General features: G+C 41.7%; 3 protein-coding genes and 1 non-coding gene across 9 annotated transcripts in view; 2 read left to right on the plus strand and 2 right to left on the minus strand.

The window, feature by feature from the left end:
- LOC134670921 (uncharacterized) overlaps positions 1-3,578 on the plus strand; it is a 236,359-nt gene extending 232,781 nt beyond the window's left edge. Inside the window, exon 6 of the mRNA XM_063528755.1 lies at positions 3,421-3,578. The gene's annotated coding sequence lies outside the window, so the exon portion shown is untranslated. The remainder of the gene's footprint in view (positions 1-3,420) is intronic.
- The window catches only part of LOC134670912 (SWI/SNF-related matrix-associated actin-dependent regulator of chromatin subfamily E member 1-like), a 382,337-nt gene that overhangs the window by 100,494 nt on the left and 255,550 nt on the right, over positions 1-26,293 (plus strand). The window lies entirely within an intron of this gene.
- The window catches only part of LOC134670896 (bridge-like lipid transfer protein family member 3B), a 73,595-nt gene that overhangs the window by 15,607 nt on the left and 31,695 nt on the right, over positions 1-26,293 (minus strand). Inside the window, exons 11-24 of the mRNA XM_063528715.1 lie at positions 25,976-26,090; positions 25,237-25,328; positions 24,782-24,911; positions 23,098-23,306; positions 21,918-22,032; positions 20,960-21,094; positions 19,808-19,977; positions 18,246-18,421; positions 11,445-11,581; positions 10,940-11,080; positions 10,661-10,832; positions 9,997-10,114; positions 7,749-7,883; positions 269-400 (exon numbers count right to left, since the gene is read on the minus strand). Coding sequence (XP_063384785.1) covers positions 269-400; positions 7,749-7,883; positions 9,997-10,114; positions 10,661-10,832; positions 10,940-11,080; positions 11,445-11,581; positions 18,246-18,421; positions 19,808-19,977; positions 20,960-21,094; positions 21,918-22,032; positions 23,098-23,306; positions 24,782-24,911; positions 25,237-25,328; positions 25,976-26,090 — 1,977 coding nt within the window. The remainder of the gene's footprint in view (positions 1-268; positions 401-7,748; positions 7,884-9,996; positions 10,115-10,660; positions 10,833-10,939; positions 11,081-11,444; positions 11,582-18,245; positions 18,422-19,807; positions 19,978-20,959; positions 21,095-21,917; positions 22,033-23,097; positions 23,307-24,781; positions 24,912-25,236; positions 25,329-25,975; positions 26,091-26,293) is intronic.
- Trnas-gga (transfer RNA serine (anticodon GGA)) lies at positions 6,906-6,977 on the minus strand. The gene has a single exon. It is a non-coding gene; the product is annotated as a tRNA-Ser (tRNA).

Here is a 26,293-nt window from a genome sequence, read left to right on the forward strand (position 1 = left end):
TCACTTGTTAAATAACTTACGTTTTCATCAGGAACTCTCGGCAGTTCGGTTCTAGTCATCCTAACGGCCACTTCTGGAGTATCTCTAGGCTGTAGGTCGCACTTGTTCGAGGCTCGGTTCAGAATCACTTGTTAAATAACTTACGTTTTCATCAGGAACTCTCGGCAGTTCGGTTCTAGTCAACCTAGCGGCCACTTCTGGAGTATCTCTAGGCTTCAGGTCGCACTTGTTCGAGGCTCGGTTCAGAATCACTTGGTAAATAACTCACGTTTTCATCAGGAACTCTCGGCAGTTCGGTTCTAGTCATCCTAGCGGCCACTTTTGGAGTATCTCTAGGCTTCAAGTCGCACTCGTCGACGGCCGGCTCGGTCCAGGCCCGCGCTCGCATCGAGAATTTGTTCTAAAGATCAAGTTATATTAGCTTTTTGCCATATCAAAGGTATTGTAAAGCAGCAAGTTATTCATTTTCCAGTTATGTTTAATCTACTAGCTTCAGCTTTGTAAAGTAAATGTTATTTTGATGAATTAATACAATTAGGTACGGTCGAAAGTATTAATTTATTACCAACTTCATACCTTGTCACAGTGACAATCAATATGAAAGTCGCTGGAGACCTCATACTATTGTTATTGTGACAAGGTACAAAATCGATCATAAATTAAAACTTTCGACTGTACCACTCCGAGACATCGGCTAGCGAAATCTTTCAATAAAAAAATATTTTGATGGTAAGTTAAAACAAGAACTTGCACCTATACTACAATGCCTTTCTGATGTATGTGTTTTGGTAGTTGTATTGTGGGGTTTTTGATTTGAAGAATATTCAGAATAAAGCATAAAAGTGACACTTATTTTTGTAGTGAAAATAAAGAACATAAAATAAATATGCATATTATGGATGCATTTTCTAAATCGCTATTCGAGATTACACGTCAGGAACATCTCTATGTCATTAGACAAGAAAAGGTATTCAGTATCTCTTTTATACAGTATCTTTATTATCAATCATTCTTCTTCTCAATAAGGGAATAGAAATCTGTTTGAAACAACAAATAATGTGATCAAATCCCTTAATTAAAGTTTCTTTTCATTTTTTCCATCATATAAAGAAGAGACAAAGATAGTTGGAGTTAGGGTAACATCGGCTAATTTTTACCACCCTCTTTAATAGCAGTTATTAATATAATTTTGGCAATACCACCATAAAAATCACATTTTCAAAAAGATTTGACGTTTACGGTGGGGTTGCCAAATATTGTATCTAAAATGTGTAATAATGACCCAGAAAACCAAACTAGTCAATTCCACACAGGATCAATATAACACATCTGTATCTCAAACCTCCAACTATGCAATCAATGTATCTGTTTCAACAGATTTCCTTAACGCATTCACTGCCAGGGGGCGTGGCCTAGGAACAAACTTGTATGAAAGTGGACGCACATGTGCGTCGGGGGCAGTGAAAGTGTCAACTACTTATTTCAAAACCATGATCACCTTTTAACAACGCCTTATCGCGTAATAAAGCTTTGATAAAAGTGTCAATTGTAGGTGCACTATGCCTCTTAACAGGCGCACTAGGTAGCCAATTGAACGCAGTGTCGTGCAAAAATGGTATTGTTTAAGATTTTTGTAAGGAATACAAACCATTGCAAATCCTGCATAAATATGTTTTTTTTTGTAGAGTAGGTATGAATTAAACTCTCGTTTCATTTCGTCCAAATAAAAATGTTTGCTTAGTTATGCATATTCTTAGTTATGCATATGCTCAGATAAACAGTACTTTTAATTATTTTTCATTTGGACGATCCTAAGTAGCAAACGCATGCAATACGATGGGCAGTGTCAAATTGTTAGTGTTCAAGTCAACTAGCTACATTTAAAATAAATCCATGGCGTATGCATGTAAATCTATTAAAAACTGGGCAATTACTAGTGTCTAGACTCTAGTGAAGAAAACAATGCAGGTGAACTTAAAAAGGGGTTGAATATTTTTTCACACTAAAAAGTAATATTGTGGATTCTAGCAGAATTAGGGTCTCCCCAAATATATCGACGCGCATTCGGCAAAAGCCGATAGGAAAAAGCTTTATGTCCACGCAATAAGAGCGAAGAAGCCGACGACGCGTCGGCCGGCGCCGGCCGATGCGAGCCTGAGCCGAACGACGACTTTTTCGCTCTTATTGCGCGGACATAAAGCTTTTTCCTATCGGCTTTTGCCGAATGCGCGTCGATATATTTGGGGAGACCCTTAAGATGGTCGCGCTTCTATCATTTGTCATGCATGTCATGTATCGCACGATATAAAAGTGCGTCCATCATAGATGAACCTAAACATGCAGTGTATACATAAGTGGGTTTAAAGCTATTCAAGTGTTATGTTAGTGTGCACTATACCTGATGTGACGTCTGTAGGCGTTTGTGTCGCTAGAAACGGATTAGAAATAAACATAGAATGTGATTTAAAAGCAGCAACAAAGATATTTCCAGTCACGATGTATAAATTTCCGACAGCTGATAGGAGTTTTACACAAATCAAGTCGAGAGGAGCAAATTTAACTTATAACTGGTCGAAATTAGGCGTGGTCGAAATTAGCCGATGTTACCCTACAGCTAATAATGATGTTATATTTACTAATATTGTGTGTCTCATTTAAAAGATACTTGCGTCTCTCTCGGCTTGAAAAATTGGTTGAGCGTCTTTTGATACGGGCTGATTTTAGAAACGTGATGGAAATAACAAGTACGTATTGATGTTAATCATTTTTCATCAAAGTTAAATCGAAAAAAACAAACATAACAACTGAAAACATTGAACGATTGTTTTGTTTCATGTAATAATAAAAATTAAACAAAAATTACTACGAAGACTTATTTTTGGTCACATCTTCTAAATCAAACTGTAATTTCAACGTCAATCTAGAAGCACTATTTTTTTATACATGAGCGTGACGGAAACATCTTCCTCATCCATTCACACATACAAACCCCCTTGGCTACGACACGACTACCCAGAGGCTCCCAACCTTTTCTCACACCGGTCTAATGGTCGGGCACCCCTGTACTACCACTATCTTAACATACACTACTTGTTAAACTCTCTAAGTACCTTGAGTCGGTTCTGGGATAGCCGAGCGGGCGGGTTGCGAAAAAAAACACAGGTATACACATAGTTTTAGAGAAACTGAGGATGCATTACTGTTGTGGTCTGCTTAAACTTTGAAATCGAGGTAAAATGCACTGTTTTTGGCCACTAAAGTACAGTTATAGTTCGTAGGTTTCAAATAGAGCCCGACGGCTAATTCTATTGTCTATTGTTAAGTAAAACCGTACGTGCTACTTACCTGCGAAAAAGGGTCTTAAGTGTTCTATTTGGCACCTGAGCGCGGGCTAGTCAAACGCTAAAAAAACCAGTGTAGGTGCGCTCTCCGATAACGCGCCTTTGTTACGCATCTCGATGACACATTTTAGACTGGTTCTGTAGTGTTCGACTCGCCGGCACTCAGTAACCGAAGTACTGTACTTTTTATGCAGGTGGTTGTGGCACGGCGGTTTTACTTAACAATAGACAATAGGATTAGCCGTCGGGCTCTATTTGAAACCTACGAACTATATCAGAGATGTAGCTAAGCGGGTGAGGTGTCCAAAATAACCTGAACGTAACTTTATCGTTAAGTGAGTAAGAACTCTCGTAACAATGAAGTTGTGTTCAGAGAGTGTAGGTTTTATTGAACATCTTGTTCGATTAGCTACTGCAATGAATGCAGCAGTGCCGCAATGATTGCATTGGCTCTTATTTTGAGATTCGTAAAAGAACAATTGTAGGGGCCGAAAATACCAAAATTAATATAATTAACGCTTTTTAAAACGGCACAAACCATAAATATGCACTTTTTCTACATTTATTTGATATTTTCAAATAGAATATGGTAAAAGATTAATTTCAACTAAATATTTCTAAATATAGATATTCTAAAGTTTAACCAGACCATAAAAAACCTGTTAAATAAAGTAAACGGCAAATATAGACCTTAGGTTACACGAGATACGATGGATTTTCGGATGGCACAATACGGTGGTACAGACATGCACAAAATCAACTTCTACCGTTGGCTGTACGTATTTTTTTTTACTTACTCTTGAAAAAGTAACTGATGATTCAATTTAACGATTCTTTATCATGTTTCACAGCATAAATACAGTATCCAAAGAAAAACTTTATATAAAATTTAAAAAGTCATCAACTTCAAATGAAAGATGGTCCGAACAATATTTGCTGCAAGTTTTGAAACCAACTAAAAGCTATAAAGATAGCCACACAAGTCAACGATTCATTATTCTGCGTCTTAGGGTGGTCCACCACCTAATCTCTTTGTCCAATGTGTAATGCCTCTCACAGTTTGCTTAATGAGAGTGAGACGCAATACACATAGGACAAGTGGAATACCACCCTTAGGCATGCTTATTGCAATATATAGATGTTATTGAGCCACATATCACCTCAACTAGTAATTTTCGTTAAGTAGAACTTAACAAAATAATATAACTTTTTTTTTATTATGAATGGGCTTACTCATGGCCACAGACTAGCCGAGGCGTAGACGTGGCCTACGATGGAAATCGCCCAGAAGGTGCCTGTTCACTCTTGATTTGAAGGTTGCCGGGTTGGTAAAATTTAAAAAAATATTTCGTGACGAAATTTTCGTCTAGTCAACGGTAGGAGCTGTACATGAAAATGGTAATTCTGAGAGAAACGGACAAAATGGTGAATGTTAACATGCCAGATAGGATGACATGGATAATGTATCGAATGTCACAAATACAAATGGTACGGGTGTAAAAATAATGTAGTCCGTCTAAGTATAATTAGAAACACCCTTAACTGTCCATCGGTGGACCTTATGCCTTTTGTAATAAGGTTTACGAACTGTCACTTAACCTTTTCGACGCCATGTCAAACAGAAAAGCTGTTACTCGGACGAAACCTCACCGAAGTGTCAAAACTGAAATTGACCTTTATGCATATGCACGTAGGTCTGTGTTGCTCTGTGGTCTATGACGGATTAATCGGTCTTTGGCGTTGGACCTGCAGTGCCGATATATCGGTCATTGGCGTACAACAGTGTGGGCGATGGTACGATGTACCTACGAATAAAACACGCTTTAAGCTCTGGTTTCCTAGGATAGCGGTGCCGTCATATAGCGGCCGTCTCCATACAAGTACTACGACATCCATATTTAGCCGTATTATTTAGTATGGAGACGGCCGCTATATGACGGCACCGATATCCTAGGAAAACCGATCTATACATAATACTACAAACATCCATATTTAACCGTATTATTTTGTATGGACACGGCCGCTATATGACGGCTCCGCTATCCTAGGTTTCTAGTAAAACAGAGTTTTAACCAAGCAAGGTTTGGCAATAACATTTTTAAGAACTGTCAGTTCAGTAAGTGGGGTAGTGCACACCATCATAAACGTCAAACTTCCATCAGTGGGGAGACACTCCTGACTTCGGTCGAACTCGGCTCCGTTCGGCTCAGCATTGCTCCGAGCAATTATTAGGGTTGGCACCACTTGACTTCCTTGCGCGTGCACGACCACAGATAAGATAATCATTTGAATTTTGACAACCCTAAATAGCCGAAAGGGATAGTGCCATATATTAGAAAGGGATAGCATGATTCGACCCTGAATCGCTGTCAAACTTCGGGTTTGTAGGAACCGTCCTTTCTGTACGGTAGTACTATTATTTCTTCTGTGCTTCCATTCGAATAGGTACGACAAGTGGATATAGTGTAGCTGCAAACTTAACTTAGATGGACTCCATAACATTTCAAATTAAACAAGATTACATTACTTTTACACAGACGACAATATCAAGGGAATTTGACATATAAATAAAACAATTAGTTCATAGTCTCAGCAAATAAAATTAACAATAATCCAATTTAATTATGACAAATCAATGCGCTATATATTATAGTTATAGTAGGTTATAAAATGTTTTTTCGTTTGACAGTTGTCGAAATTTACATCTTATTTGTGTGAGACCATAACGTCGGGTGACAAGCAAAAGTCACTAAGTTCTATCAAAAAATTAAAGTAACAATGCACTTTATTACACTTGCAACACGGTTTATTGTCCAATAATTTCAATGATGTTAGTTAGTGACTTTTGCTTGTCACCCGACGATAATATTTAATGTCAAAATACTTTTAACATGATACAAACTTATCTTATATTGTGTACGACGAGTAACATAAAATTGGGAGCGATGTTGGCATGTATGTAAGACGTCACGGGTAATGTGGTGAATCGAGGGGACTGTAATGTATTCTGACACATGTTACATAGCCAACTTGCAAAGATTTTAGTCTAAGTTATGTGTTCAGCGACCTTGCAGTTTACCACCAAAGGTAGTCGCAGCCTCGTTACAGTAATCGTTTTAATTTAGTTGCCTTTTTAATTACTGACGGAAAAGACCTACATATAAACATAGTTGAAGCTGAAATTTACGATAAATTGGATTGAAATAAAGTTGAAAGAAATCTTTGCAAGTTCGCGAAACAAATGGTATTAAAGACATTTGTTCTCAACAAAGTATCTTTATTATTACATTGTATAATGTTGAGAGAAATATTTTAAAATTCTAAAGCCTACGTATAAGATAATAATAATTACTCAATTTAGCTTCTAAATCGAGGTGAGTCAACTTGAACCTTGCTAGAATTCACGAAGGTTGATATTGGATTAACCGTGCGCGTCAGTTGACGTCTTCGGTAGTCACAGGGTTAACAATTCCAACTTTACTTATTTTAAAGTAAAGTTTTAATACGAACATATTTTTCCTTTGCTATTGTGGGACGTACCTCATTATTACAGTCTATATTTTTTGACCAAAGTGGGACTCGAACCCACATTCTTGGATTTCCGATCCAATGCGTTACCAATTCCGCCAGCTGACCTTCCGTCAATCAACGCAAATCTATATAATCAAGTGCTATATTTGTCTACCGTTCTTCTTCAATTCTCATCTACTCAAAGGTTAACTGGAAGAAATCCCTTAAACTCCTTAAAGGGATAAGTTCGCCTTACGTACTGCCTATCCTGTGCCATAAATTTGTGATTTGCGTTTTGTACAATAAAGAGTTTATACATACATACATACAAATTTAGTCATTGCAAGTATTGAAACTGTGACAACGTCACTAGCGACATCTGCATTCTAAGCTCAACGGCTGTCGGAAGGTCAGCCGGCGGAATTGGTGACGCATTGGACCGGCAATCCAAGGATGTGGGTTCGAGTCCCAGTTGGCCAGAGTTGATCATCGATGTTTTTTTCATTGTGATTGACATCTGTATTTACAATAGAAAGTTTTAATAACTTCAAAATCTATACTTCGTTTTTTTAGCATTAGAAATAAGGTAAACAATCTTGATGTGTCTTTTAAATGAAAAACAAATTTTAAAAATAAGTTACGGCAAATATGTAACAATTATGAATCTAATACGATCATTTATATTCTTCTGCTTTCATAAGTTATAGTTATTGATTTTTAAAAAGCGTTTTTCAATTAAAAGACGTACCAAGATCGCTTACGCTTCAGGTTCTTTCTAATGCTAAAAAAACGAACTATACACGTAGGCCTTAGAACCCAAAACGTCTCCGCCAACATTCATTCAATTTTCAAAAGTCATTCAAAAGTGAACGTTATCCCGTAGTGTGAAGGTCTCACCTGGAACTCGTCCCAGGGTATGGCGGCGCACTCGTCGGTGCGCAGGTCGTCGGCGGCGAGGCGCAGGCGCGCGGCGCCGGCGCAGCTCTGGTGCACCGCGTGGATGTCGTGCAGGCGCCAAGTGCACGTCGATATCTGGGGACGTTGGGGGAACTTTTACAAGGTACCCTTATTCATAAATAAATAAACATTATAGGACATTTTTACACAAATTGACTAAGCCCCACGGTAAGCTCAAGAAGGCTTGTGTTGTGGGTACTCAGACAACGATATATATAATATATAAATACTTAAATACATAGAAAACAACCATGACTCAGGAACAAATATCTGTATCATAATACAAATAAATGCCCTTACCAGGATTCGAACCCGGGACCATCGGCTTCATAGGCAGGGTCACTACCCACTAGGCCAGACTGGTCGTAATTCATAAAACTTTGCAACCATTTGCAAAGCATTGTCAAATTTAGTCTCTTCCTAACAAAAAGAAATGTCAAAATGAGGGATAGAGACAATCCATTATAGACTGTTTTATATATGTGACAGACGATTAATTGGGTACTTTCTGTAATATACTGGGAATGGGAGCTAAATAACACAGCACGCAAGTATATTCGAGACTGATTTATTTTTCAGTTGTAGGTAGGCGCATAAATCTAACCCTACCCTTATTCAATACATTGCATCCTTCCCCCCTTACAAAAAATTAACTTAACAGTACTACTTGACAATAGGTACCAAATCTAAGTGTCAATATGTATGTATGCCAATCCAGCATCCGTTGCTACTCGTAACATGATTATTGATTAGTTAATTACTAGTACCATACACACACTGGGCTAATTTTACTTATATGCTATTATTATCATATTCTAACTAAATACAGCATCTGTTTTACACGCTAAACTACTTTCCCGAAACAATACGGCTTTTAATATTTATTATAGGTAATGTAATAAAAGTTACCTTAGTGTTACTCAGTCGGCGATTACAAGCGATATTAAGTTTACATAATATGGCAACAAGAACTAAATTAGCATTACTTATTTAAAAACAATCTTCATTACATAACTAAACATGGGAATAATAACCGTCTAACTTACACCAATATTATGACTTAGTCTAAGGCGCCTTTAACACAATTCGATAAGGATCATAATCGTTTAGCTTGCCATTATACTAACATTGTATTTTTTTACTATGAATCTATTCAAACCCGTATCTTATCGGTGGACGACGAATGCGTTTCGGTCTTTGAATAGGTATATTTAATTCCGAAGTCGTGCTATTGTCGTTGCCTGTGCGGTTTAGTGACTCAGTGGTGGCCGGAATTGCATGAGCTAGCGTGGTAGCCCGATTCAATTCTTGTGAGTCAGAACATGTTAACATTTTCGTACCGACCACCGCGATGAGGTACTGCACCCGAGTGTCCGGTTTTACGTTTGTTATATCAAACCATGCCGTTAACTGACTTATATACGTATTCCACTTTCCCGAGCGTAAATTAAACTCCTTAATGTTAAAAGGTAGTGTTTTCGACATCCTCGTCAGCCAATGTAATATACTGGGAATGGGAGCTAAATAACACAGCACGCAAGTATATTCGAGACTGATTTATTTTTCAGTTGTAGGTAGGCGCATAAATCTAACCCTACCCTTATTCAATACATTGCACTTTCATATACTTAAAATAAATTATTTCACACCGTGCACGAAATAAAGCACCAGATAATTATTATAAAGACACAGATAGGAGTTATTTTTAAACACAAGTTCTATTTATTAAATCGAATAGAAATATAAAAAGTAGGCGAGTTGACCGTGACGTCACGATGGAATGTTTCATATAAATTTCATATTAGCAAATCGTTTTGTCAGTTCTAAAAAAGTTACTGATTTGACTAGTAGGAAAATACCCTATTCATAAAACTTTGCAAACTTTTGCAAACCACTGATAAACTTTGTCTCTTCCTAACAAACAGAAAAGTCAAAATGAGGGATAGCGACAAACGATTATCGACTTTTTGATATATTTGACAGACGATTATGAACAACGCGATTATACTTTAACCAGACCTTAAACTGAGACCGACGAAACGAGATAAAAAATAATTTCACCTTGAATGAGTTGTAAAACTATCTAGAATGAAGCGGGAAATTGTGTATTGGGTAGCATTCGAAACTGCGCGCGAGGTATAATATTTATGGAGAAGCATAACTGTCAGTGTCAGACCGTTTCACGTACCACATCTCGCCGGCGACAGGAACTGGTTACAGAATGGTCGCTGGGCGAAGAGGAACGTTCCAAAACTTCTGCCGCCACCTCTACACCAGTCGTGGACATACGCCCGTGTTCAAATTCTCTATAACAATAATTAACAAAAATATTAGTAAAATAATCTTACACAACCAAATTAAATTCATTTTATTGGCACACGAGGACGTGTATAAGGTCAGGATGGCCGTGTCGGAAATCAAAATTTCCTGGCCTCTCCAGCCACATATACTCTGGCAAGCCAAATTTGTCAGTAGGAAAAAACGGGAATTTCAAAATTTGTATGGGAGATCATACCTTCGTTCCTAGTTTTTTTTTAATTTGGCGCCTTTTCTACTGACAAAGGAGGCTTGCCAGAGTGTATAACTTTGGCTTCAAAATCGTTTAAGTCTCGCGTATAAACTCAAATCGTGGATCGTACATCGGTGGACCTTATGCCTGTTGTAATAAGGTCCACCGATGTACAGTTAGTAGTGTTGCAGTTTGCACACACCTGAATGCCTGATCCGCGTCGAGAGGAGACTCGCAAGCCAAGCCCACGACAACGTAACATTCGCTGTCGGAAGACGCCGTGGAAGCGGCGTCGCTGCGCGCGTCGTCGCGCGTCCACGCGCTGTCGGTAGATGTCACTCACCTGAATGCCTGATCCGCGTCGAGAGGAGACTCGCAAGCCAAACCTACGACAACGTAGCGTTCGCTGTCAGAAGATGCCGTGGAGGCGGCGTCGCTGCGCGCGTCGTCGCGCGTCCACGCGCTGTCAATAGATGTCACTAGCGACGTTAGGCCGCGACGCATTGATGAGAAACCTGGAGAGGTTTGAATTTTAACGTCTGTGAACGATGCTATTAAGCTTAGAATAAATTTAAAAGTGGAAAAATTACTGTCCTGGGAAGCACAGTGCAGTAGTCAGTACCTCCAAAACTAAGGCCCGGACTGGGTGGTGGCATCTCCTCGGCGGGAAGGGGTTGCGCCGAGCATATCTCCACGGGCTGTGTACTGCTGATGATACCGCTATCGCCGACTAGTGTAGATGGCGCCATTGTCGCTTCAGATCCTAGAAAAAACAGTATCAACATAATCAGCAAATATGTGTGAAACATATTTTTATTTCCTTCTATTTAAGTTGGTCCTATAGTAAGAGTTCTTCAAAAAGGTTCGATTTACATCTCATGGTGGGTGAGTAGCAAAGGGTTAACTTTAATACTACATCGGTGGCAAATAAGCATACGGCCCGCCTGTGAGCAGTCTCCGTAGCCTATGGACGGCTCAACTCCAGAAGTGTTACATGCGCGTTGCCGACCCTAACACTACTCACACTAACCCAACCTTCCTCACCGACAGGAACACAACACTATGAGTAAGATTGGATACAAAAGAAGAATGTGACCACGAAAATACTCACTTACTAGAAGACTCACCCATTTTCATATCCTGAAGGCTGGAGGAGTCCAAAGGAACACTGTCCAGGTCTCTGGAAGACTCCTGTCCAGGGCAGTTCGAGGGCAGAACCAGCGTCAGCTCCACTGCTGGCACCACCACACCCACAACTATTGATCTAGAAGAAAAAATAAGATTGGTGATCCTTTTCAAAAGAACGTGTCTGAATTTTATTGTTTAGTCCAATTTTTTTTTTTGTATAATAAGCTACCTAAATTAATAAGAGAATCCGAAATGTCTTTATTTAAGAAATATTTGTTGGACTTTTTGGTGCAAAATGCTTTTTACTCATTGAAATAATATTTAAACTATATGCCGCATATTTTATAGTATAATGTAGTATGACGGTACTGTATTATTGTTGCCTGCTGCATGGTAGGTCATAAGAATCTAGTCATAGTTATAGGTAATATTCAATATTTCTATGCCTATTCAGGCAGGATGTGCTGTTCAAAATTGTTTTTTACATCTTTATTGTACCGCATTCAAGAAATAAATAAATGATTATGATTATGATTATTTTGTAACGATGTGTTGTTAACAAAATAAAGGGAACATCGTACAGAATGCACACCTTAGGTAGTGGCTCTGCTAAACGATCATCAACGTTATATAAAGCATATAAAGTCTACATTACCCTGCATTAGCATCCGCTTGTCTCGGAAATTTGTACAGCACACTTTTGTTAGTGGCTCAGCTAAACGATTATCAACTCTACATAGAGGACATAAAGTCTACATTACCCTGCATTAGCATCAGGTTGCCTAGCCGCATCGTGAGCCAGCCAAGCCGTCATTTCCGAGACCCGTTCTAGTTGGCGCAGTAGGAAGAGCATTTGGTAGTGGTTTAGTTGAACGTGTTGAAGCATTATCAACCTTATCTAAAGCACATAAGGTCTACATTACCCTGCATTAGCATCAGGTTGCCTAGCCGCATCGTGAGCCAGCCAAGTCGACATTTCCGAGACCCGTTCTAGTTGGCGCAGTAGGAAGAGCATTTGGTAGTGGTTTAGTTGAACGTGTTGAAGCATTATCAACCTTATCTAAAGCACATAAGGTCTACATTACCCTGCATTAGCATCAGGTTGCCTAGCCGCATCGTGAGCCAGCCAAGCCGTCATTTCCGAGACCCGTTCTAGTTGGCGCAGTAGGAAGAGCATTTGGTAGTGGTTTAGTTGAACGTGTTGAAGCATTATCAACCTTATCTAAAGCACATAAGGTCTACATTACCCTGCATTAGCATCAGGTTGCCTAGCCGCATCGTGAGCCAGCCAAGTCGACATTTCCGAGACCCGTTCTAGTTGGCGCAGTAGGAAGAGCATCTGGTAGTGGTTTAGTTGAAGCATTATCAGCCTTTTTAGCATCAGGTTGCCTAGCCGCATCGTGTGCTAGCCAAGCCGTCATATCCGAGACCCGTTCCAGTTGGCGCAGCAGAAAGAGCATTTGGTAGTTGTCAAGTTGAAAGTGTTGAAGTATTATCAACCTTATCAAAAGCACATAAAGTTTACATTACCCTGCACTAGCATCAGGTTGCCTAAATGCCTAGCCGCATCGTGTGCCAGCCAAGCCGTCATTTCTGTGACCCGTTCTAGTTGGCTCAGTAGGAAGAGCATTTGGAAGTGGTTTAGTTGCAGGTGTTGACGCATTATCAACTTTATCTAAAGCACATAAAGTCTACATTACCCTGCATTAGCATCAGGTTGTCTCGCCGCATCGTGTGCCAGCCAAGCCGTCATCTCCGAGACCCGTTCCAGTTGGCGCAGTAGGAAGAGCATTTGGTAGTGGTTTAGTTGCAGGTGTTGACGCATTATCAACCTTATCTACAGCACGTAAGGTCTACATTACCCTGCATTAGCATCAGGTTGTCTCGCAGCATCGTGAGCCAGCCAAGCCGTCATCTCCGAGACCCGTTCCAGTTGGCGCAGTAGGAAGAGCATTTGGTAGTGGTTTAGTTGCAGGTGTTAACGCATTATCAACCTTATCTAGAGCACGTAAGGTCTACATTACCCTGCATTAGCATCAGGTTGTCTCGCAGCATCGTGAGCCAGCCAAGCCGTCATCTCCGAGACCCGTTCCAGTTGGCGCAGTAGGAAGAGCATTTGGTAGTGGTATATGTAATATAGGAGTATGGAAAGAAAACACGTAGTCACGGAGTAACGGTATATTCGGAATGCCACCTCCTATGACATAAGATTATATCTACCCGCTTATCTAGATATGTTAAATATAGATGTACCTACACTACACCTCCACCCTTATTAAGAACCTTAGAACTAACATTTTAAGACTAATGAGTAAAGTTACAACTGTTACAAAGCTGCCAATTATACAAACTATAACACTTATTCCATAAGCAACAACTAATAAAACTTATGGCTAATACATGTTATTATAGACTAATACATTTATACCAATTACTTATTACACCTTATAATGCGGCGGATTATCCCTACGACATTGACGTACCGGCCGGGGTCGGAGCGGTAAGGCGGTTGGCGGGTCCGACTCCGGTATGTCTTTACCCGCAATAAGGTCGGCCTCTTCATCGCTCAGCCCTAGTGGCTTTGCACTTTCTACATTAGGACTCAAGCTGCCCGCCTCCGGTGTACTGTCAGCCCTCAAAGACCTAGCGACCTCCGGACTGGAGTCCCTCACCGGCTGAACCTTTCCTTCCAAAGATGGGCGACTCCCCTGCCGCGGTGGGCTGTCCGGGCAAACTAAAGAATTCCTAGTTCTACGTTTAAGCTGATCACTATGCCTATGTGCTGACCTACCCTGCTCGTCTAAAATCTGATAATCCCTAGAGCCTAGCTTTTGCGTGACCTCACCTGGGACCCACTTCGTCCCCCCTTGATACTGACGCACCCACACAGGTTCTCCGGGCTTATACATGCGCTCTGCTGTGCCGCCGCAGTTCCGCTCTTGTCGCTTTTGCGCTGCGCGGACTTTGGACTCACAGTCGGGCCTTAACGCGTCTAGCTTAGTGCGCACCTGTTTACCCAACATGAGCGCTGCAGGACTCACTCCCGTTGAGCAGTGCTCGGTATTCCGATAGTATAGCAAAAACTTATTTAAAGCTAAATTAATGTTAATATTTTGACGTACCGCTTTACGAATAACCCGCTTAATTGTGCGTACACCATTTTCCGCGGCACCATTAGATGAGGGATGGTACGGAGCGGAAAAAACATGTTCTACACCTTCGTTACTCAAGTAAGTAGCCAGTTCTACGCTCGTGTATGGAGGGCCGTTATCAGAGACTATCTGTTTTGGTATACCCCACCGAGCAAAAGTTTCACTCAACTTCGCGATCGCGTGTTGCGCTGCCGTACTTGGTACTTCAAAAACCTCTAACCATTTTGACCCCGCGTCTACAATTACCAAATATAACTTCCCAAATAGCGGCCCTAAATAATCCATATGTACACGTGACCAAGCTTTTCCTGGCCACGACCAAAGGCTCGGCGCTTGCCTGGGTGGCGCGTCGGCCTCCGCCGCACACACGGGGCACGCACGGCACAGACCTTCGATGGCCTCGTCTAGCCCTGGCCACCAAACATAACTTCTCGCCAACGCCTTGGTTTTAACTATGCCCATATGGCACTCATGCAACGCTTGTAAAACCCTACTGCGAACCGACTCAGGAATAACGACCCTATGGCCCCACATAATACAGCCTAACTCCTCATATAACTCCGCCTTCCGATTAAAGTACGGTTGCAATGTTTTGAATTCATTGGTTTCCGGCCACTGATTTCTTAAATACCCTAATATACGACTCAAAGCTGGATCACGTTGTGTATACTTTTTAATAGTATTGCAGTCTAGAGATAAAGCGTCTTGCGCAAAATGCAAATAGGTTTGTTCCGGAATTTCTCGCGCGTCCCCGCTACTGCTACTCTTTACCGGTAAACGCGACAACCCGTCCGCGCCGTTCGACTTAGTATTAACGTACTCAATGTCGTAAGTATACGCTGATAACTTGACTGCCCAACGCTGTAACCGACTCGCCGCCATAGTAGGCACACCGTGTTTAGGTCCAAATATGCTAACTAGCGGTCTGTGATCTGTACGTAAAATGAAACGTCGCCCGTACAAGTATTGATGCAGTCTTTGTAAACAAAACACAATAGCAAGCGCTTCCTTATCAATCTGCGAATAGTTTTTTTCCGCATCAGTTAATGACCTAGATACATATGCAACCGGTCTTTCGATCCCCCCCGCGCCCGGTTGGGTCAACACCCCTGCGACGCCTCGACTTGATGCGTCACAGGTACAAATCAGCTGTTTACTCGGGTCATAATGTACTAGTACATCGGCGCTAGTAAGAATTTTTTTTATCGCGTGAAAGGAGTTCTCGCAATCCTTATCCCACTTCCACGCCACATTTTTCTTCAGCAAATTATATAGAGGAGATAATATCATACTGTTGTTTTTAACGAATTTGGCATAAAAATTCACTAAACCTAAAAATGAACGCAACTCGTTAACATCGCTTGGCCTAGGAATATTTGTTATCGCCTCCACCTTACTCGGATCGACCTTTAACCCCTCCTTGGAAATAATATATCCCAGGTATCTGACTTCCTCAGCCATAAAAATACATTTTCTTTTTTTTAACTTCAAGCCGTGCCTATGCAATCTACTAAATACCTGTTCTAGCGTTTCGAGATGTTCCTTCTCTGTCTTAGTGGCTATTATAATATCATCAAGAAAGAACTCCACGTTTGGAATATCATGTAATAGATTAGACATAATACGTTGAAAAATACCAGGGCTCGATGCCAGCCCGAACACTAACCTATTATATAAAAATAGACCCCTGTGAGTATTTATAACTGTATATTCTTTAGAATCGTCTAATTCTATTTGATTGTAGGCCTGCGAGAGATCTATCTTAGAAAAAACTTGCGCCCCGTTAAGGCCCACAAGCAAATCGTCCACCCTAGGCAACGGAAATCTATCTACTAATAAGACGGGATTAACCGTGATTTTAAAGTCAGCACACAGACGTAAACTACCGTCGGGCTTTCTAACGGGTACCAGGGGAGTGGCCCACTCTGACGTATCTACAGGTTCAATAATACCTTCCCGCAGCATTTCGTCCAGCTGCGCGTCCACCTGGTCTTTGATGGCGTACGGCAGAGGGCGCGCTCGACAGTACACCGGCTCGGCTCCCTCGCGCACTCGTAATGTCGCCTTACCGCCCGTGAACCGCCCGAGTCCGTCACTGAATAGCTGTTTATACCTGTCAATTAAAAGCGATATATCAGTACACTCTGCCTTAAAATTAATTGACTCGTTGTTTTTACTTAAAGTGGGGATATTGATATTTAATTCTACAAGCCAATGGCGACCTAATAATGGAATCGCTCCACCGTCCACCACGAACAATTCTAAGGTTTTTTCTTGACCTTCGTACTTTACAAGTGGCTTGATAATACCTAACGGCCTTATCTTGGTACCATTATAAGAGTTAAAAACAACCTCCGAGTTACAAAGTGGCCGATGTTTAAAATATTGTAAATAAGTATTTTTACTAATACAGGCAACAGCTGCTCCTGTGTCCACCTCCATACTCATTTCCACATTATCAACTAATAATTTAACGCTCACCGGTTTGTAGCTGTTCAAACACAACTGATGAAGATCACCCTCCAGCTCAGAATCTTCTGACTGGCCGCCATCCATAGCCTTCCCGTTCGCCGATGTTTGCAGGCTATACACGCCAGAACGGCCTCTTCCTCTGCCAGTCGCCCCCGCTCGCTCTGGACAGGCTCGCTTAAGGTGGCCTTTATTCCCACATAAGCGACATACGAAGTTCTTGAATCTGCACTCGGTGCTGGCGTGATCGCTCGCCCCGCACACGTTACAAAGCGCTGCACCGCTCGGCCGCCGAGCCGATGCTGCGCCCGCGCCTCGGCGCCGACCGTGCCCCTGCTGCGCGTGCGCTGCCCGTGCTGCCAAGGAGTGTACCGCGCCCGTGCCCTCAGCCTGGCCCCGAGCCTCGCTTGGTCCCGCCTGGTCCACAGCCGCCGCGTCTCGCTCCGCTGTCTCTAAAGCACACGCTAGACGCACGGCACGCTCGTATTTCAAACCGTCCTCTGCGAATAACCGTTGCCTAATGACGTCACTTTTTAACCCACACACCAACTGATCACGCAAATTGTCTTCAAGGGCCGAAGCAAACTCACAATCTTTAGCAAGTTTCTTCAATGCTGCGATGTACTGTGTGATGCTCTCGTCCTTATCCTGCCGCCGTTGACGAAAACGGTATCTTTCCGCCATGATGGAGCGCTTTGGTTGCAAGTGCTTACGTAACGCCTCTGTGACTAATTCGTAGGTCATATCTGCCGGCTTCTTCGGACTGACCAGGTTACTCAACAAATCGTATGTTTCCTCTCCCATCACGGCAATTAACGTGGGCAACCACAAATCCGCAGTAATGGTATTCACCTTGAAGTACATCTCTAACCTCTCGACGTATAGCGACCAATTGCCCGACGCCGCACAAAACTCGCCAATCTTGCCAATCGTCATGTTTGTGTTCTTCTCCCACAATAATAAATCCCAAATCCTCGTTTGCCAATGTAATATAGGAGTATGGAAAGAAAACACGTAGTCACGGAGTAACGGTATATTCGGAATGCCACCTCCTATGACATAAGATTATATCTACCCGCTTATCTAGATATGTTAAATATAGATGTACCTACACTACAGTATAGTTGCAGGTGTTAACGCATTATCTACCTTATCTAGAGCACGTAAGGTCTACATTACCCTGCACTAGCATCAGGTTGCCTAGCCGCATCGTGAGCCAGCCATGCCGTCATCTCCGAGACCCGTTCCAGTTGGCGCAGTAGGAAGAGCATCTGGTAGTGGTTGAGTTGCAGGCCGGCCAGGCCGGTGGTGCGAGCCACTGCCCAGATGCGGGAGAAGTCCTCGTTGAAGCACAGCTGTGGAAAAAAAGGAAATTTGAATACGAAATTTATTTAGTACCTTTGGCTAAGATAAATAAAATTAAAAATCCACCGCCTTAAGCGAGATTCAAAATTAGGATATTTCGAACAAATCTGGTAACACCCGATCAATTTGTTAAAAATCAAAAATAACTCACGAGATAGATTCATCGTGATACTACACGGCTTTATTTGTAAGTATATAACTGATTTAAACGGCGTTGTCCCCGTGTGTGGACAGTGTGTGTGTGTGTTAAGCCAGTCTTCTCCGAGACCACGGGGACAACGCCGTCCTCGAAACGTCGGAGGTAAATCTTAAAACTTAAATACGCGATTAAGTCCCGTTGTGTAGTTTCATAAGTATATAACTCATTTCATTTGCATATTCCATTCATAGAGCACCATTTTTTAAACTATTAGAAACATATACTAAAGGGAAATCATTATCTTTTATTTATTTATTATTTAACATAAAAAAATACAGCTTATACAAGTACAGTGTCCTACAAAACAGTTTACACGGTTTGACTTTGGGATCGTGCAGTCTCTACTCTCTTATATTACATTAAAGTTTACATCTATTATCATAACTAATAATGCTCAACAATCACTATACGCGATTTACGAGGTAACTACGCAGCTTTTTACCAAATTTTACTTTATTGGCTTCCTGTCTATTAATCAACCATATCACAGAATAAATAATAGTACTGCCGTACAGAAAGGAAACTTCCTACAAAACCGAAGTTTGACAGCGGTTCCCCTTTCTAATAATATATGGCACTATCCCTTTCGGCTATTTAGGGTTGTCAAAATTCAAGCCATTATCTTATTTGTGGTCGTGCACGCAAAGGGACGTCAAGTCGTGTCGACCCTAATAATTGCTCGGAGCAATGCTGAGCCGAGCGGAGCTTAGTTTGGCCGAAGTCAGGAGTTTCGCATCTCTGACCATATCTAAAGCATTTAAGGTTTTGTATGTGGTAAGCCGCATTTACATTTGTCTGTCGTGTTGTGTTGTGATGCTCTCTGTCGTGGTGGCATACTGTTCACATCTATATGACGTGTTATGACGCATTTCTTATCAGTTCCTTCTTGGCGCTCGGAGTTCACACTCCTCGTCCATACTCGATGCGGCTCTGACGCGTCACAACACAACACTGGCGCGTGCACACTGGTCTGATGCGCCGTGTCGTGTCGCTGCACCGCCCCCGCACCTCACCCGTCCTGACGCGGACCGGGATCGCTTGTGATGCGACACAACACAAGCCGTCACAACACACGGCGTCAGAGAAATGTGAACGCAACCATATTAAATGTATGAAACCGATACCGTTCTGATGCATCACAACACAACACGACAGACAAATGTAGACGCGGCTGTACCCAGGCCGTGAGCGGGCAGGCGTCGAGCAGCGGCGCCGGCTTGTAGCCGGTGGCGCGCGCGCCGCACAGGTCGGCCCACAGCGGCTCCACGCGCAAGCACCATATGCTCCTGTTCTCCCGCCACAGCAGCTCGGGGGATATGGCTGTTCCGCGATCTATGTCATCGAGATCTGGAAAAATCGAGTAACCGTAAATCACGAAAATCAGAGTAAGTTTTTTGACAAAAATGTTATTTTTGTTACAAGCATTAATACAATACATTCTAACAAACCCAAACATAAGTTGCGTTGTTTTATCACAGAGTTCCTGTGGCCATCTGTCTCCATCATCAGATCAGCTCGATGGGTCCATAGTCCATAATATTGCATTGTCATCCAATTTACATAAGCGTGCAAAATTTCGGCTCAATCGGAAACCGGGAAGTGGGTCAAAATTAGCTTGCAAAATTTTATTTCAGACAGACAACGGGACAGGTGAAAAAAATCTTGTAAAAAAAGATGATTTTCGTTACGAATGAAGTGGTCTATTCACGTCGATAAACATTTTAGCTATCTCATTTAACACATTCAGAGCCAAGACCCCGACTTTGGGGCGACCACGCGCCACATACGGCAAAGACGTGGCTACGCGCTACGAGCGTAACCCGTAGCACTTAGTAGCAATGAATGTGTTAATTAATCATTATCTTTTCTTTAATTTTTTTTATTTATAGTCCTTCTCATCGTTTTCGATGACGGCGACCCCAGATAAACATCATGAACGCTGTCTAGCGTGAGCCCTTATGTGGCTGGCCAGGCCAAACTTGGTTTTTTATTTAGACAGCTATCGGTGGCGTCAGATTGTTAACCGCCTAAGGGCCACTTGCTCCATTCCACTAACCCGGGGTTAACCGGTTAAACCCGGAGTTGCCGTGGCACAGAATAAATAATAGTACTAGGTACAGAAGACTCACTCTCTAACAAAACGCGTCTGTCAGGATCAGCACAGATATCGCCGCTAGGTGGTGACAGCGCCACGCGCGGCTTATGGCAAACCCCAAAATTGGGGTCGAACGGATGTACTTTTAGCTACCTGTAGCAATGCGGTGAAATCGCGGAGTGAGTCACGCCTGGCCGTGGTTAGTGGGATGGTGCAAGTGGGCCTGATACTCACTTTCGGCGTGCAACACGAACTGTTCATGTATAGGATCCAGGTCGCCCTCGGAGCACGGGAACTGGCCGCGCGGCGGCGCCAGCCTCCGCAGCGCCGCCAGGATGGACGCCAGGTCCGCTCGCGTGCCCGCCGTGTCTGTCACATAAGAATATAGTGGTCAACAATATTTTCATTTCTCATGCTCTGAAAGAGGAAGAGGGTCATTATTGTTCTAAAAGGTGTGCAGAAAATGATACCTTTCTGCACTAGAGCATTTTAGTTTCCAAGTACGATTTTAGTATTACGATAAGCAATTGAAATTTGGGTATAAATGGATTTGTTATACAATTTCCATTCTGATATTTGACTCCCCGTTCTATAAATAACGATACTTTTGCCTAAATTATTAATTGAAAGTAGCCTAAAAAAATATTATATACTTGGTCAAGCAGATCTTGTCAGTAGAAAAAGGCGGCAAATTTGAAAAATGTAGGCGCGAAGGGATATCGTCCCATAGAAAATTTGAATTTCGCGCCCATTTTTAATGACAAAATTTGCTTGACCGTCTATAATAATGTATAGCCATGTTTATAAAAAAACATGCATTTTTCTCGTATTCGAAATGAAAAGTAGTGTTTAACTCGGTTAAAAGGCATCATTTCAGCCTCGGACTATTGACGCTCTCACTGCGTTCGAGCGCCAGATTACCTCGGCAGAAATGAGTGCCTTTCATCCCTTGGTTAACAATCTGCTTACTTAATAGATCTTAGTAAAAGTCAGCTGCCACTCGGTTGGTGAGTTGAGGCAAGGTAGCCACGGTATCTCTCTATTTCAGCATAGGTACCTAACAATACTTTTGTGTCCGGCTGTTCTCCTATGTGATTCAATTATCAACCGTCCCTCGTGCAATTTCGTCAATTAAGCTTAGGATTTTTTTCAAAATGGTGTAGCCATGGAAGGTTTTGGTTTTAATGCTTACTGGTTCTAGGCGATTCCCGTACGTTGGTGAGCATGGCTCTGGCGGTGCATATGTGGAGCTCTTTCGGCCGGTCGCGTTGTTGAGGTATGTGTTCCGGTCCCGCCTCTAGCACTATCTGAAAGCGGAACGCTTTTTAATTTATGGTACACAAATAATTAACCTCTAAAGGCTCACCATACAAGAAAAAATGGTAGTGTAATTTGAATCAATAGTAGCCTAAGGCAGGCGACGTTCGTATGAAGTTGAAGAGAATGAGTTTTTCAGAACATTGTGTACTAATAGTTATTTGTTTTACAAGGTGGCAAAGTTGTTGTTTAACCACTCGTGCTAATATTGATATCCGAGTAGGCGAAAGATTTCAAAATTGAATCGAAAAATGGAATCTTGAGCATTGCGAGGGTTTCAAAGCACAAGGGTTAAACAAAATTTGCCCCCTAGTGAAACAAAATTTTTCACCACACCAACCTGTAGTAAATATTAAATGTAAAATATCAATCAAAATCAAATCTAAATGAATGATATTAAATACTTATCATCCAAAATCATCATTTAAATGTCAATTTTACCAGCAAACATAAGAAAACAACTCAAAATTTGCATTTGATTACTTCGCCTCACATGTGAATAAAATGCAACTTTGCTATCAGTTTTTGAAGTGCAAAGTAAGCCATTCCGCGCTGGTGTGGTAAAAACATATGCGATGTACACGGCGGGACGAAGTTGATAACTCGAGATATTCTAGTGAAGAAATTTGAACTTTAAAGAAAGTTACATAAGGTTCAAATTTCTTCCATTTCTTCCCACCATACATCAACTTTTTCCCGCCGTGTACGGGTATATACCTAATTTGATATTTACCAGTCGCTATTCGAAAGCGTCGAAGCATACGGCATTCGCATCGGTTGTCAAATCAAATAGTTTTAAGAAGGATCGCTTCATATTTTGCTGCAGGCAACTTACCCTAGGCATTATGGCTTTAGCTCGGACATCGTAATAAGCGGTTCCACCAGCTGTAGCTCCCGATGTGGTATCTATAGGAGCCCGCCGGCAGCGCTGGTAGCTCTATCTACGTGTGGGAGGTAGGCGCCGAGGCATACGGCATTTGCGTCGGTTGTCAAACCAAATGGTCTTTGACAACTTAGTTTAAGGATTGCTTCATATTATACTGGAAGCAACTTACCCTAGGCATTATAGCTTCAGCTCGGACATCGTAATAAGCAGTTCCACTAGCTGTGGGTCCCGCCGCATCTATCGGAGCCCCGACGGCGGTGGCCGCCGCGCTAGCAGCCCTGGCCACGTGCGGCAGGAAGGCGCCCAGCCACACGGCGCTGGCCGCGTCCACGAGCACGCGCACCGGGCTCAGCTGCACGTACAGCTTCGGCGCCGGGACTGAAACGACCGGCCAAGTGCGAGTCGGACTCGCGCACGAAGGGTTCCGTACCAGTATCTATAAAAACGGTCACCCATCCAAGTACTGACCCCGCCCGACGTTGCTCAACTTCGGTCAAAAATCACGTTTGTTGTATGGGAGCCCCACTTCATTATTTTTTTATTCTTTTTAGTATTTGTTGTTATAGCGGCAACAGAGATACATCATCTGTGAATCAACTGTCTAGCTATCACGGTTATTGAGTTACAGCCTGGTGACAGACGGACGGACAGCGGAATCTTAGTAATAGGGTCCCGTTTTTACACTTTAGGTACGGAAGTCTAAAACTTCGTATATTTTTAAAATTTATGACGTTTGTTTATAATAATACAGCAGTACAGTCAACGGTAAAAATATAGGTGTAGACAACTTACTACAACAACTACAATATGTCCCATAGTTCTTAATTCACTGACATAAGAGTTATGGGCAGGGGTCGGACAAAAAGTGCGGATGACGTAAAAATGACGTAATCTTGCACACAGGTGATGTTTGAGTTTATATTTAAACTTCCGTGTCACGTACCTCCAAAAACGGAAAATTGCCACAATATTCGAGTAAAGATGACATTTTAGAGCGTTTTCTTATACATTAGTAAATATAAATTTTAGCTAAATATAATCGTGAAGATACAATAGCTAAACAATAACGAAGTCAATTTATTGTTCATCTGATTGACAATGTGTCAGTCAAAAACGTACTTACTCATTTCAAGTGGCGATATCGTTTAATAAAGAGGTTGATAAATGATAAGTGATAATTGTTTATGAAAATCAAAAATACTATTTGAAATCATCCTATAAGTGGTTTGACGTCATCCGCACTTTTTGTACGACCCCTGGTTATGGGACATATTTTTGAAATGATTTGTACACCCATATTTTTACCGTTGACTGTACAACTACATTAAAGTATGTACTTACACCTGACAGGCACCTGCCGCAATAACAGAAGACGCTGGTTCAATTCCAGCCTGGGGCATTGGAGGCCTTGGTCACTTTTCTTAGTATATGACATTTGAGGGCAAGGTAAGGTTTACAAAAATATCTTAACTTACGAGTATTATAATGTACCTAGTATCTGTAACATAGTTAATTAAATTAGTTACCCGTTATCATTTATTCATCTTTAATGTGTAAATACTCTTTGAAGTGATGACTGATAGCCCACTGAAGTGGCCACTTAAAAAACAAATAAATAGCTGACCTGCGTCATTATGACTGACTGTTGTTCATACTTATATTTGTTGGCAGAGTGCCGTCTAATCAATAGAAAGATTTGCTTTATTTGTTACATTATAAATACTAATAGGTACCAAATACTAAGTACAAATACTCGAAAGTGAATTGATTGATTTGCGAACCTTACCTATCATTCTGACATGCCACAAAAATGCCCGCTGGAGTCCGACGTATGTTTATAAGTATGAACTTACCAGGAAAGTTAACATCTCCAGGATAGTAGAAATGTGTCAGTTCAGCGTGTAGTAACCCGGCGTCGCCCGGCATTGTCGACTTCTCTGCGCACACTAACGGACGCGGCGCTTCTCGAGATTTTGTAGACACCTTAAAAAAATCAAGAATAAATTATATCTCGCACTCACAATATTATTCACACGCCAACATGCTGTAAGAAACTAGAATTAGATCTTACTCATTTCCAAGTAAAGAAACTGCTCTTACAATTCTTATGTTCGAATAGTCGAATACAATCGTAAATCGTTTTGATTCTATATGGATATTTCGACAAACCTCAGCACTGTTGAAGTAACAATTTAGTAGAATTTCAATTTAGAAAAACAATTAATAAAAATCAGTCATTTTATAATCCTAATTCATACTTAGCTTGTAATGTAACTAGTTGCGGTCAACCTGAATGTGTGATAAATACCTTGTAAACAGTAAAATCGTCTATCCTAAGTACGAGGCACGTGGTCATTAACTTGCCCAGCTGCTGAAGAATCCTCGTTCTAGTAGGAGAAGCTGAAACAACACACCTATTTAAATATTTCAAAATCAGAATAGTAAAATGTACAAATAGCAATACTCTTAACTGTCCACTGTCCATCTGTGGGCCTTATGCCTTTTGTAATACGGTACACCGATGGACAGTTAACGGTGTGGGCGATGGTATATACTCTGTCAAGCCATGTCCATCAGTAGAAAAGAGCAAAGAAAATTTTAAAAAAGGTAGGCGCGAAGGGTTATCGTCCCATAGAAAATTTGAGTTTCGCGCCTTTTTTCTACTGACAAACTTGTTTGACCGGCTATAGTTATGAAATTTTTATAACAGGTAAATATAAAAAAAAGTATGACGAATATTAATTACTCGTTCGTCATATTTAAAATATTAGATATGACAAAAATTTTGAACAATTAGCTAGCTCGGTACAAGACAAATTTTTGTCCAGACTTTGAAATAACGGCGACACCTCGAAATTGTAATGTCGGCTGTACACACACGTCGAGAGACTCAGAGACAGGCCGAGAATGAGTGTGTACATGCTGCTCCCTTCTCGTCTCGTCTCGCCCTTCTCCGATTGGATCGGAGCGGTGCCGAGATTCTCGGCGAGAGGCTCTCGACGAGTGTACAGCCGACATAAGTTATTGGTCCGATCGCGTTAAAATACCTTGTGAGGTAGTGTTGGCGGACGGAGCGGTGGAAGCACTAGTTTGCGCGGGCGTCGGTTTGTGACTGAAGCCGTTCGACACGGGCTCTTCGGTCTTCTTCTCCACTTGACTGGGCTGCAAGGGGTTTTCAATACTATTACAGGGATATCTGTTTATGAAATATTTCTTACACGTTTTCATAAAAATCTTAAGGTTTCGTCACACGGCGCATTTTGCGCACGCGCGAGAGCGGGGGGCGCCGCTTTTACATATAAAATGCTCACGCCCCGCCTGGAAAACGCGCCTGTGTGACGGAACCTTTATTGATTAAACAAATG

The sequence above is a fragment of the Cydia fagiglandana genome, chromosome 14, assembly GCF_963556715.1.
Source record: "Cydia fagiglandana chromosome 14, ilCydFagi1.1, whole genome shotgun sequence".
Classification (NCBI taxonomy): Eukaryota; Metazoa; Arthropoda; class Insecta; order Lepidoptera; family Tortricidae; genus Cydia; species Cydia fagiglandana.